General features: G+C 41.5%; 2 protein-coding genes across 2 annotated transcripts in view; one reads left to right on the forward strand and one right to left on the reverse strand.

The window, feature by feature from the left end:
• LOC119736064 (hemicentin-1-like) overlaps nt 1-14,680 on the forward strand; it is a 46,001-nt gene that overhangs the window by 4,998 nt on the left and 26,323 nt on the right. Inside the window, 5 exon segments of the mRNA XM_038210074.1 lie at nt 41-322; nt 1,847-2,146; nt 4,668-4,801; nt 13,460-13,717; nt 13,912-14,065. Of these exon segments, the coding sequence (XP_038066002.1) occupies nt 41-322; nt 1,847-2,146; nt 4,668-4,801; nt 13,460-13,717; nt 13,912-14,065 (1,128 nt within the window).
• On the reverse strand, nt 6,698-11,522 carry LOC119736065 (E3 ubiquitin-protein ligase TRIM56-like). The gene is made up of 2 exons (XM_038210075.1): nt 11,267-11,522; nt 6,698-8,805 (listed from the first exon to the last, which is right to left on the reverse strand). The coding sequence occupies exon 2, from the start codon at nt 8,778-8,780 to the stop codon at nt 7,548-7,550; it is 1,233 nt and encodes a 410-aa protein (XP_038066003.1). The 5' UTR covers nt 8,781-8,805; nt 11,267-11,522; the 3' UTR covers nt 6,698-7,547.

Raw genomic sequence — 14,680 nt, forward strand, 5'->3', positions numbered from 1 at the left:
ATAGAGTCAACTGCAATCTTTTCATTTCTCGACACTGTAGAAGTGTCCAGTCTACAGTTCACCCAAGAGCCCGGCAACCATGTTGCCGTGGCAACACAGCCCACCTGGTGGCATTGCTCCGCCCACAGCAATGACCCAATCACCTATACCTGGTCCCACGGCAACCAGCCTGTCAATGGCCAGCCCAACTACGAGGTGCTGTCCAATGGGACGCTTCATATCATTAGTGTCAGCCAATCAGATGTCGGCTCTTATACATGTCAGGCGAGGACCTCCAGAGGAGAAATCATCACCAGTCGAGAGGCCCTTCTAACATTAGCAAGTAAGATTTAAAGGGAAGATACAACATTTGCAAACATCAAAAAACGAAATGATCACGAAAGACCTTGTTAGGGAGTGACAGTCTGAAGCATCCTGTAAAATCGTGGCTCCTGGTGTGCTGACATTTTGAAGAAAATTTGTATTTTTCCAACGCTGGTTGGCCGACCAGCGTTGGAGAAAACTGGCTTTTTTTCAACAACTGCTTCGAATTAATCATATTAAGGTGTTTCGCATTTTCTTTGCAATTGATCACACACCTGTGAAGGGGTACAAGCCTGCCAGAATGATTCTCTGACCTTAAATTCCCAAAAGTCTATAAATTGCTGTGTTTCATCTTAAGTGGGGTCAGGGAACCGGACTACAGGAATATAATCATTTTTTTTTTTAAACAAGTCAGTTTAATAATATTTGCTATAACATTCTACATGTATATGTACTACATGTAATCCTCCCAATGCATTTATTTCTGAAAATTACAGCAAAAGCAAATGTTGTACATTCCCTTTAAGGCCCCAAAAAGTGTGTTTTTACGGTAATTCCTAAAAAAGAAATTTAAAAAATGGATATTTGTATTGGGCTCTACGTAAATTGGATATTGAGTTTTGCCCCTCATAGGTGTACCAGTGTGACTTAACAAGCAGTGTATAATGCAATAATATTCACAAGCTTACTTGGGTGGGACTCGAACCCATGACCTCATGTTTACTGGTCCGGATGTCTTGACCATTCCATCAATGCTCAGTCATCCATGACTGCTTTGGCATAACTTTAATGGACAGCTGGTGAGCCACACTTCAGACAATTGGAGGGCTTAAGGCCCAAAAAAGTCTCCAGTTTTTGGTCTGTGCGCGTCGCCGTAGCCATGCGCGTCGGCAAAATGGGAAAGTTTTTTTTTTTTAAATGAAAGATGATGTCTCAAAACCGCCAAACTCACTGGTTTGACTGGAGTCCTGCTGCTGCACAATTTGAACGTATTTTTAGATGGGGTTACGATCGACATGATCGAGAATAAGCTTGATGTGGCTTCCCTGGACTCCCATATATTTGCACTAAGTTTAGTCGGGCACCATTTGCAGTCATCAGCCGACATTTGAAGAAAAAAAACAGGGGAAAAAAAAGACACGTCGCCGCACAACTTTCTGGGCAAGCTCCATACCAGAAACCGGATACTTTTTTTGGGGGGGCCTAATGGACAGTTTTTTTTCTAACATATACTGATGAATTATTTTGATTCCCATTGTGTGAAACACTGTATGCACGAGTGTCCGGACAAATTGAATGATTCTAGCGGCAACTTGTCCAGAATGCATCCCAGATATGAATTGAGACGGGCCCTTATAAAAATCAACATTTGCTGAAAGACGGTCCGGAATGTCGAGTTTATACCTCTGTTTTTCAGAACCATTCTCTTAGTTGAGAAATTATTCACACATGGTGTTTCTGCAAACCTTTCATTACTTATAAAAATCTTTATTTCATTATACATGTTATACATAACGTGTACCTGTGTTTGTACAATTTGCAGCCATCGGTAGCAGTTTCAGTACCAGCCCACAATCGCAGAGCCGTAATCTAGGCGGATCGGCCACCCTGCACTGCACCATCGCCAGCAACCCCCAGGCCGCCATCGCGTGGCTCTTCAACGGTGGGGACGTCGCTGATGGGACCACCGTTGCCGTGACGACGGTAGACTCCGCCACCAGGAGCACTTTGACAATCGCCAACCTGGAGCATCGGCACGGAGGACTGTACCGTTGCCTAGCGACCAACACCCTCTTGCCAAATTCTGCCGTGTATAGTGATAGCGCAACGCTCATGCTTATTGGTAAATTCGAATTCCAAGGATTTCATTTATTATTGTGTCATTTGTTTGTTTTTTTCCCGACAGTCAAGACTTTCAGCTACATCTACAGGGTGAGTAAAAAAAAACAAATCCAAATGTCAGGACTATTGTTAAAGTGAAGTTCTGCATGTAGCACTTTCAAAATCTAGGATATAAAAGCCCAATTCATCAGCTTTCTTTTAGTACAAGAATCACTCAAATCAGTCAGGTACTTTTGAAGTTACAGAATTTTGAACACAACCACCGTTTTAATGTTCTGTCCATGGATCACAAAAAGATGTGCGTTCTTTCAGCAAAATAAGAACAATTCACATACAGAACAATTCACATCCCTATTTGATTTGTTCTCGTTTTGCTGAAAGAACACTGAACTTTTTATGATTCGTGGACAGAACCTTAAAACGGTGGTGGGGTTTAAAATTCCGTAACTTGAAAAGTACATGAGCGATTTGAATGATTTTTGTACTAAAAGAAAGCTTATGAACGGTGCTTTCATATCCTAGATTTTGAAAGTACACGTACTACATGCAGAACTTCACTAAAACAATGGTCCCAACATTAGGGTGTTTTTTTTTTTTACTCGCCCTGTAGTGCCATTTTCTCAATAAGCCATTTGCGAGTGGCCTATACCCTTTGGGCTTTCACTTTGAAAAACATCTGGTACACTGACTTGCTCAGAATGCTTGGCACATTGTAATTTTCCGGACCAAAGACACTGTTGCTAATTACATGATTCGGGGCAAGCTCTTGCATAGTTACGTTAGAGACGTTCAGCATCAATACATTTTTCACAATGGGTGAGAATGGCACAAAGACACCAGACCATGCCGGGGCTGGGGGTTGCTAGCATAAGGCTTTGCCCGAATCACGTGATTTAGTAACAATCTCTTTAGTTGGGAGAATGCAAAAGCATTGGATTAAATCAGTATTCTAGATTTTATTGCAAATGGCTTATTGTTTATATACATGTGTGATTTTTATACATTAATTGAGATGGTCGTGCAAAAACAACAAATTAATGAAGTACAAGGAGAGGTAAAAATTGATTCCAAACCACCATACTTTATTTGGCTAATTTATTGATCATTTGTTACTTATTACTTTGTTACGTATTTATTTAACCCATTTGTAACTGGTCAGCTGTGAGGACCGAGATCGTAGTAAATGTTTGAATGTACATTTTACATGTTTTAACTGTTTAGGTTTAAGGCAGCATGAACCACCAATCAAAGGTATTTAAAAATGATGCAGTACCTTCAGGGCCAATTTTGAGACATGCTGATAGCTTATAAACCATGTCTAAAATACACCTTTTATTTGTTCATAATTTTGTCTCCCAATCATCAGTAACCACTAATTTTTTCCTCATGAGTTCCAGTATACACAAAAGACAATTAAAAATACGGAAATTACTCATTTATAATTTCATACAAAACTAAAGAAATTGAAATTTATATAGTTTTAATAATAACAAAATGAGAAGCTAAGCAGGTGGAACCATGGTATGACACACGTCAACTGCATTCTTAAAATCGAGGTGCCCAATGGGATCCATGCGCCAACAAGAGAGTGCGCTTTTTACCATTTTTAAGAGCCCCATGGATGGGACACACTACGTTTGCATACTGGTTCCCGTGCGTACAAAATGAGTATGTAAACATGGTAAACGCCAGCAATCTTGGATCTTGAAGAAAAGGGTTAGGACACAAACAATACGTCCACGATTGACCGATAGTCCACGATTGAAATTCCTGTACAAAACCAATGAGAGCTGTTGCTTAACAGTTAAAAAAGTACAAAGGAATGAGGATTAGGGACAATCCGCTCCGTTCACAAGTACCCCCTCACCGGCAAAGAAAGTACAGTTAGGGGTGACTGACCGACGCCATCTTGCCTGACTGCAATTCATTTGCTTCAAAGCGCGGCCACTGCGTGTGCATAGTACAAATCTCCTGGTGTACGTGCATCACACACAAGGAATGGTGCGCGTCAACCAGTGAAATGTCCCACCCATGGAATGTCGTTGCTAGGTAAAAGGGCGTCCTCTTTCGATGGCACACGGAGCCCATAGCTAGGGGATCCATGATTGCCAGTGTTTACAAAGATGCATGGCTTTGTGTGAGTGTCGTGCGTAGTCAGCAATGCGTTTGAATGTCTTGCCAATAGCTTCCCCCAACTCTCCATTTCTTGCCAATGAGGGGGTACTTGTGCACGAAGCTATAGGACAAAGTAGCATTGAGTGCTCTCGTACATGTACCATGTACAACCTACATGTACAGGTACATAACATGTACTTGAAGGCCTCTAATCAAGGTTGCTGAATCGAAACCGTACTCTCTACAGGTGCACAAGCTTTGTAGCAAATCCTTCCAACTTTCTAGTTATAATAGTGCATGTACCGTATACCTTTAACATATACATGTAAACTACTAGTAATAATATAAACTAATTAACCCTCCTACTACCACAAAAGTGAGGCCGTATGTTTTGTTTATGCATATAGGGAGACCAGGCTTTGTCGTTACCCCGTCACCAAAAACGATAGCCGTCGGCGGTACGGTGACTTTTCAGTGCGAGACAACAGGGAGCCCATCGGCGTCGGTACAGTGGCTGGACCCCAACGGCAATGTCATCCAGGTATGTATACATGTACAGTCGACTCTTGTTAGTACAAACTCTGTTTATACAAAATTCTGGTTATAACAAACATAAAGCCTTGGTCCCGACTGTGCATTTATGTGCACAATGAATGGGACTGATGTTCCTCTTAATACAAAATTCTGATATAACAAACAATTTGGCTAGGTCCGAACGAGTTTGTTATAACGAGACTCGACTGTATATTGACCGCTTTCAGACTCTAATTCCGGTACGGTAGATATCCCATGAGCGTGAGTGGAAGATACAGTAAACTCCGGCTAAGTCGGCCCTCTCGGGACCCGAGAATTTGTGACGACTTACGCGAGTGCCGATATCTGCTGTAAGTCGTCATTTGCCAGCTTACATGAATGATCTTTTGCACACATGATTCATTGCACTAATTGGCTTCGATTTCCCCTGGATTGTCTCCTTAATGCTTGAGTTGAATCCAGCAAATTAATCCTGGAATTGTATCATCACGTTTGGGGTATTGATAGTGGAGACCACGATACATGTGTACGTGCACAGTAACTATTTAAATGTCTGCGTGGTTCGGTTTACACCACGCATGCATTGACTGCAGCTCTGGTCATTCAATAAGACGACCCCCAAAATGGACAGAGCGCATGCGTACAGACTAGAGGGGGTACTGGAATTGATATGCTCACGATGCATACATATATGTGAAGTACAGTAGGACACCCTTTTTCGACACCGATGCATGCAGCGATCACGGGCCGTGCCAAACCACTTTTCACTCGACACTTTTTGCCAACCGCAGTACAGGAAGTCGATGCAATGCGTGATTTGTTGAATGCCGACTAACACAAAGGATTTTGTAATGCTTTTTATGGAAAGGGGATCAAGAGTAACACGATGACTTGAGCAAACTGGCGACTTCTAAAAGCCGACTTAGAAATAAAAAATTCAGTGGAAATGCATTACGGACAATCGGGACTTTAGTCAGACGGCCGACTTGAGTGATTTGACGAGTTGTACGATGTCGGTTTAGCTGGAATTTACTGTATATATACGGTGCAACACAGATGCACAACATTTTTCCTTCTTCACTTCAGTGAGCACAATGGGTTTACAAAGTTATCTTTAAAGCAGATGCAATGCACACAAAAAAGAAATGCTCACAAAGTTTACAGTGGTTATCCTACTACATGTGCATAAAGCAGGAGTGGCATGCTAGTCCTGTTTCGTATACCAAATATTGGAATATCTGACCATCAAGCTTCTTGCTGGTACAAAATTATCGTAAATTTGTGGCATTTTATGGCTAGATGTCACTTTTTGATGCCTACAATGTACATGTACAAATGTATGTGAGGATTGTGAACACTCAACCAATAAAACGGTAAAAGGTACTGGATTTCATAGGAGCCCAACAAAAATTTCATGAAACACTGGAAAAGTGCTTAAGACCAGCCAGCCTGTCTTTATCATCCATTTAAGATCGGCAACGTGATGGGCTCTCGACCAATAGGAATGGGTAAACTGTCTTACATGTATTAATGAATACATTATATCAGATGCTTGAAATACAGCTGTACATTGTATTTTATTTGCAAAACAAAATCAGAGATGCCACTTTTCAGGTTTTAACCTGAATTCAGGGTTTTTTTTTTCAAAAAATGTGACAAATTAAAAGTGCTGGATTTGGTCTGAAACATCCAGAAAACACGTTTTTGAAAGGAGGTAAGGGTAGTTTCAGGCTTTTTATTAATATATTGGTGGCATCTCTGCAAAATACTTGCCAAGGGGAACTTTGACTGGCTCTACAACTTTGACAGATTGTCATGATTGTTATAGAAAAATTTAGTTTTGCTATAAAAAAAATGAATCTATGAAAACATTGTAGTTTCCCCCAATTGTGTTCCCACTGTGCATGTTTACACCCTCAACGCCAGACATTGTATTGCTTACTGTACACGCCAGGTTGAATGTGTAGTGTGGGCTCTTAGCTAATAATCAAACGGATAATATTTTTGATTATGAAAACTCTGATTTGCTTGAGCCAAATGAACCAGTACTAGTACCAAACCTACTACCAGAGCCAGATGAACCGGTACTAGTACCAAACCCACTACCAGAGAGAGATAAAGTAGTACTAGTACCAAACCCACTACCAGAGAGAGATGAAGTGGTACTAGTACCTAACACACTACCAGAGAGAGATGAAGTGGTACTAGTACCTAGCACACTACCGGAGCCAGATGAAGTGGTACTAGTACCAAGCCCACTACCAGAGCCAGATGAAGTGGTACTAGTACCAAGCCCACTACCAGAGCCAGATGAAGTGGTACTAGTTAGTACAAACACACTACAAGAGCCAGATGAAGTGGTACTAGTACCAAATCCACTACCAGAGCCAGATGAAGTGGTACTAGTACCAAACCCACTACCAGAGAGAGATGAAGTGGTACTAGTACCAAATCCACTACCGGAGCCAGATGAGGTGGTACTAGTACCAAACACACTGCCAGAGCCAGATGAGGTGGTACTAGTACCAAACACACTGCCAGAGCCAGATGAAGTGGTACTAGTACCAAACACACTACCAGGGCCAGATGAAGTGGTACTAGTACCAAACCCACTACCAGAGCCAGATGAAGTGGTACTAGTACCAAACCCACTACCGGAGCCAGATGAGGTGGTACTAGTACCAAACACACTGCCAGAGCCAGATGAAGTGGTACTAGTACCAAACACACTACCGGAGCCAGATGAAGTGGTACTAGTACATACCAGAGCCAGATGAACCGGAACTAGTAACAAACCTAAACCTACTATTAAATTTAAAGTCAGTTGGAATCGCCAAGCCAGTTTGAATCGCAGGCCATGATTGGGACGTACGCATCGATTTTGTCACTAACTTTCCAAGACTGATCCCGTCAGCCGTCTTATTCTGCTGGAACTTGAGGTATGAAAGCTCTCCGTCAACTTGTGAAGGTGCCTTGCCGAGAACTTGCAAATCTTTCTTGATTTCTGGATAGAGAGAGAGAAAGTCGGCGTTGGATGCTGTATCAATAATGTCCGTTGCCGTCTTTGCAGAATGGTCACATCTCTTCAACAACGTGTGCAGTTCCTCGGAGTGTGCGTGCAACTTTTCCATCCGATCTTTCTTCAGTGTCTCAATTTCACCCACGAAGAAGTCCTCATCAATTTTTATTTTTGCCCTCATTTGTTCAGCGCTGTCTTGTATTTCCTTTTTGGAGGCTGCGCAGTTTTGTGTCAGCGTTGCCTTGATGTCATCGGTGGCCGTTACGGACTCCTTCAGTCGGGCTTTGTTTTGTTCCAGTGTTTGTATGGATGCTTTGAGTGTTTGCCGGCGCCCGAGTGAAGCATCGTTTAAATCACTGTAATGATGTCCGGCAGAGCGTGGATGATCCACCACCGTACAGTCCCTGCAGATCAGCACGTCACATTTCTCGCAGAAGAAGCGCTTCACCTCTCCTGGGTGCTTGTCGCAGCTGGGCACGTCAGGGTGCTTTCGCTTCCTGCCGGCAACCTTCCCCTTTAGAATGTCCTTCACGGTTGCCACAGTGTGGCTTGACAAATCTGGGAATTGCTGGTGTGCTTGGAGGCAGGCTGAGCAGATGTTCTTGGAGCAGTCCAGGCATCGCTGGCTGGCCTCTTTAGCTTTTTGACAGATCCCACAAGTCGGCGTATCCTTTTCCACCTGCCGCTGGAGATCAATATCCGCCATCAGGCTGGTGATGAAAAAGTTTGTTTTGAGAGCTGAGATGCCCTGCTCTGGAACTACCGTCTCCTGCCGACACACCGGGCAGGGGATCTTGTTAGTGCCTGCGTATCTTGCGTAGTAGTATTTCTCAATGCATATCTGGCAAAAGCTGTGAAGGCAGGCCAGTATCTTGGGCTGGGAGTATCGTTCTTCGCAGATGCTGCACTCGAGGTGGTTCCTGCTGAGCTTCTCCAGAACTGAGTCCTTCGATGTTCCAGCCGCCATGGCTACTGGTAGGTTCCCAGCCACTCTGGAAATTAGGGAAAAGCTTGAAAATGAGTTGGGAAAAACACAAACAAAATCTGGAAAAACTTGGGGAACTTAACAGTGACCCTTAATGGAAAGAGTTTTGTCAATTTGGCGTACATATTGTGTCTCTGTTGCATACAGGGTGTCTTCCACCCCCCCCCCCCAACAAAAACCCAGTGATACTGGGGATATAGTGGAGTCCCCTAACGTGGTACCGGTACACTTCAACGTTACATGTACCTTAACAACCTCATGCAGTATTGCCAAACATCTTTATTTGCAAACTTCAAATTAATTTTTATTTTTTTTTTTTGGTTTTTTTTTTTTAGTCCCACGATTTGGCCTTAGTGATATGTGGCCTGTTTTTGAGTACATGTAGTTTAATAGGGGTGTAAGTGGCACCACCAACGTCAAAATAGGCCGGCCCTGAATGCTAAAATTTAAAAAACTGTGTTGTCTGAAAATTGGGCACAAAATTGCCGATGGATTCTGATTATTGTCTCTAAACTACATGTACAAGTTTGTCAGAAAATTAGGAAGGAATGTTGCAACCTGATGCCAATTTTTTTTGTCATATCATCTCAGTGCAGGTCAGTCATTGCAAAAATGATGATAAGACATGAATCTGAGACTGAGAAACATGTCCAATTTTGTTATAACATGTAGGAAATACTTAAAAAAATTCTTGACTCTCCATACACTTTGTACGCAACCGCTGAAGTGGGGTTAGGTTGCAACATTCTTTCCGAAAATTAATTTCTTACTTTGGGCGCTTTTATATAAAGGATTCATTGCGCATTTCAAAATAAATCAGAAAATCATGCCAAAAACAAACGAGAAAGTTAACAGAGAAATTCATTTTGGCATGATTTTCCAATTTTATTTAAGTGCACAGTGACCCCTTTAAAAATTCACCCCAAAAGAAGAAAATAACTTCTACTTGGGTGCATGTTGTCGAGATCAAAATGAGAAATTTCAGAATTTGTTAGCTTTAATAAAGAAATTCTTAAACTTAGGATTTTCCGAGATTTGTTCAAGTACGCCACATTATACTCTGGGGATTGTTTGCCCATTCTGGATTTCACTGCTTTTGAATTTTGACCTAACTTCTTGACACTGACATTGTTCACAAAGGTTGACAGCAAGAATTACATACACATTGTACATTGTACATAGCCCCTTACATGTACTTTTACTACAAAGTATCCTGAATCTGCCAAAATCCATCAATTTTGCCATGCAAAAAAAAAATTATGGCCAGTGAGTCCATCAGAAAAATCCACCAGTTAGCCGGGAGCAAATCTGTTGAGATCCTGAATCCATCAAAATCCCCCAACTGTATAGGCTAAAATATGGAAGTATCCTGAATCCATCAAAATCCTGCAATACCGCTAAGCTTACTGTCCTAAATCCATCAAAATCCCCCAACTTTATTAATATCAAGGTATCCTGATTCCGCCAAAATCCTCCAAAACAGGGGTGTGGATTTTGATGGATTCAGGTACGTTAGGGTTAAGGTAAAAAGCATTTAACTGAATGAATTTAACGTTTGTCAAAGACTGAGGTTTGGCGACACTGCATGGGGAATATTGAGGGAAATGTGCGCCACGTCAGGGGACTAAACGTGGTATGGAAAAGAGTTCAGCAATACAGTCCGGAGATATTTGAAATAAACTAGAGGGTTCTGCCCATACAAGCAGGGGAAAAAATGTTGCAACCTGACGCCACTTTTTTCTTCATACATGTAGGCCTACGTATCTCAATGAAGGTCATTCATTGCAAAAATGATAAGACATGAGTCTTGGACTGAGAAACATTTTAAATTTTGTTACGAAACACAAAATTTTCTTGACTCTCCATAGACTTTGTACACAATCGCGGAAGTGGCATTATGTAGGATTTTGTCATGCAGGAACTGGGCCCATAGATACATACATGATCGCCCATACACACTGTCTGTACTGGTGCAAGTTCAAGCAGGGCTGTCTAGTGACATTGTTAAACACCCATTTTGAAGCTACATGTATGCAATCATGTCCAGATGCGTGTACCTACATTCATCAAACCATCCGTACACAAAGAGCACTGCACGTTCTCATTAGTCCCAAAAACTTTTGCAGAATGGAATAAATTACCACCGGAAATACGTCAAGCACCAAACATTGGAATATTCAAGTCAAAACTTCAATCTCTTAACATAGATGACATCATCAGGGGGCCCACTTCATGTAAATATCTGCTCAGTCACCTCGCGCCTGCATTTTACATCCCTGCTGAGGAGATTATGCAGTATTCCACCAGAACCTGAAGTACGTACACACACTGGCATGACATTCACGACATTGCAAAAATGCAATCCTTAAATTTCAGATCATTTACAAGCAGAATAACAAACTATAAATGAACTTGAGTATACCTGTACCAGTATGAGGATCCCTTATGAATAAGTGGAAATTACATACCTGTCAGATGAATAAAAGGAAAACCTTTTTGGAACTTTTTTCCTGCCTTCTGGACATGATTGAGTATGATGATGTACATGTATCACGTATACTATTTAATGCAATGGGTCAACCACAACAACAGCGCCCTCTAGCTTCCTATAAGGCCACAGGTACAAAAAGTTTTGTTTAGGGGCGGCCATCAACACAATAATTGCATGTGCAGTATCAAAGCATTTATAACGGGAAATATAATCACACAATCATGAGATGCATCAGTTATGTTACAATCAAGGAATGAAGGGCTGTTCACAACATTAATAGAATAAACGGAAGTTGAGGAAATCACATTAAAAAAGAAGGGACAGGTCAACCTCGTCCCCAGTGCTTACTTTATTTCCAACCGCGTTTCCAATAGTAAACCCTGGATAGGAAACTTTCTTCCTGTATCCTGATTGGATACCGCAATTGGCTAGTAATGGATTTTTATCGTGTACTTGGTGCTATATATTCACAACGTGCAGTACGTGTTTTCGCGATCATTCGTCCATGCCTTCTCGAAAATACTAATTTCCTTTCCAATTTGCTCATATTAATATGAAATATGATACTGCATGTTGTCTCGATAAGATCGTAACAGTTTGATTTCAAAAATCGTGTTTTCGTAACACAAGCCGTGCTCGCGCTGCTACGAATTGACTCTGTTTTTACCCCAGACACCGCATACAAAAACAAACGCTAATGTGTAACGCATATCCAGGCACCAGACTGTTCCTCATTTGCATACGTGTGCAAAAATCTTGCACATGCAAATGATCCAATACCAGGGTGAGAGAGCAGGTAGTGGTGGGCGCGTACTGCTCGACACCCTGGGGACGAGGTTGGGGACAGGTATACACTTAAAAATACGGTAGTTTTTAAAGTTCTGGGCAAAAAAGGATTTTTTTTTTTGCCCAAAAAATATAATACAGACACTAGATTGGGTACATGTGTACCGATACATTATGTACATATTGTACATACATGTACTATGTAGGTTGCTGTGAAATGTGTGACGCTATCTGGAAGCTTCTTTCATTTCAGACCAAAAATGATAACAAATAATTTATTTCATTTGTGGTTAGGTTACGCCATGTACATTATAGGCCTGTACAAAAAAAATTGTGTTTGCTTTGCCAAAAAAAATGTGTGCTTAATTGTTGTACAAAAAATAAAAATGTTTTCGCCGTACAGAATAAAAAAAAAGTATACATTAAGTTTGCTGTTCAATTTCATTTTTTTGTAATGCACATGCCCTCCAGTTTGTCACACGTTTCATTATCAAGGAATATACAATTAGCCTGCAGTGGCCGGTCGTGGTTGTTGCGCAGGAGTGTACAAGGCCGTCAAGGTCACTATGCAATTGAAATCTTGTCAGCGCAATAAGTTATGAAATAATTTACTTGAACTTCAAATTTGGTTTTTGGGCTTAAGCCCCCCCCCCCCCCAAGAAGTTGTCAATTTTTTTTATATGTTTTTTTTTTATACCCACAATCATGACAATTTGACTGTGGTGATACCATGTGGCCCATTTTGGAGTAGTATGAGGGTGTAAATGGGGCCACCAAAGTCAAAATTTACCATTCCCAGCAAAAAGGTCTGTGGCCAAAAATTTGGGGCAACATTTTTCAGTGGAAAAAAACTAACTTATAAAAATCGGTTACCCCCCCCCCCAACCTACATGTACATAAATAGACACAAAAAACATTGACCAGAGGACAATTTTAAAACTACGTCCAGTCATTAAACGTATACAAAATATTTTTAATATATTCATGTAAGTATAAAAAGTCTCAAATTTAAATTCAAAATTTCACAAGAGGAGGGCGCCCAACATTAAAGTAAACTATATTTTAAAAAAGGGGGCTACAGAGAACAAATACCATGGATAAAGCCCAGAGCCCCATTACTGTCGTGGTCAAACCTTATCAAAAGGAAAGGTAGCATAATGCTCAGTTTGTTTATTTCTTATATTTTGGCAGTTTCATTTTGAAATGATTTCAAATGGTCTCCGTCATCTATAGGTATCTCAAAACAGGATTTAAAGTATGCAAAGTAAACTGGAATATATCGATGCATCATTCCATGAAGTCTGAGACAAGGGAATTGTAATCTTAATCATGCTTTTTTTCAAAGTCTTTAATCAACCATCAAAAACATTTTGTTTGTTTTCAGAATTCCGGTAGGTTCACCTCCACTCCAACAACCCTCCGCATCACAAACCTCCAAATGACGGACGCGGGGTTCTACACCTGCCAGGCCACCAACGAGTGGGGTTCGAACTCCGCCTCGGCACTACTGACCGTCGCTGAGGCGGTTCAGCAAGTAGTTTTCACAATGACTCCCTCGGATCAGTCGGTGGCCGTGGGTAGCCGTGTGACGTTGCCATGCAGTGCGGTAGGCAGCCCAGATCCTGTCATTACTTGGAGCAAGGTAGGCTGTTGCTTGCAAAGCTAAAAATCCCATTTCAAGCTACTGGCTACTGAATTAATTTGGGTTTGAAACATTACTGAAACACAAATTAAATCAAAGGCACATGCAGAGCAAATTTGACAAATTAACATTACTGCACACTTCGTCACACTGATGAAAAGACATCTTCACTTTAAACATTTTCCCCTCAACAGCAAGGTGGCACGCTCCCCTCTGACAGAGTGGAAGAGCCTGCGCCTGGCTGGCTGAGAATAACCAGCGTCATAGCAACAGACTCGGGCGTGTACATCTGCACGGCCGGTAACGGCCTGAGTAGCATCAGCTCACAGGCACAACTCATCGTTCAAGGTGAGTGTCTGCTGAAGTTATGTAAAAAATTTCTCTCCACTCATTGTGCAAGGTGAGTCTTTGCTAAAACTCATCGTTCAAGGCAAGTCTTTGCTAAAACTCATTGTTCAAGGTGAGTCTTTGCTCAACTCATTGTACAAAGTGAGTCTTAGCTTAACTCATTGTACAAGGTGAGTCTTAGCTTAACTCACTGCAAAGGGAACTTCGCTCAACTTGTACAAGTTCGGTCTTTGCTCAGTGCTCTGTAAAAGAAAAGTGAGTTTGTCCTCATATATCAACTCATAAGGTAGCTCAAGGATAAAGTGTTTCACAGTGGACTGTATCAGGTGAGTGTTTGCTCAACACACCCTGCGAGATGAGTATTCTCAAACGTCATAGTACAAAGTGAGTCTTTTCTCATCAGTACAGTGTGAGGCTTAAGGCATTGTGTACCAAGTGAGTCTTTGTTCAAAGTTATTGAGCATTCACTCACCTCATGTTACAAAGTGAGCCTTTGTTTATAACTCATGGTACAAGCTGAGTCTTTGCTTAACTCATTGTACAAGGTGAGTCTTTGCTCAACTCATGGTACCAGGTATGTGAGTCTTTGCTCAACTCACTGTGCAAGGTGATGGA

This window comes from Patiria miniata, unplaced genomic scaffold (assembly GCF_015706575.1).
Source record: "Patiria miniata isolate m_02_andy unplaced genomic scaffold, ASM1570657v1 HiC_scaffold_29, whole genome shotgun sequence".
NCBI classification, from domain to species: Eukaryota; Metazoa; Echinodermata; class Asteroidea; order Valvatida; family Asterinidae; genus Patiria; species Patiria miniata.

What these genes read in the sequence shown, in the direction of transcription:
- LOC119736065 (XM_038210075.1), bottom strand. Translation starts at nt 8,780, where the DNA reads ATGGCGGCTGGAACATCGAAGGACTCAGTTCTGGAGAAGCTCAGCAGG.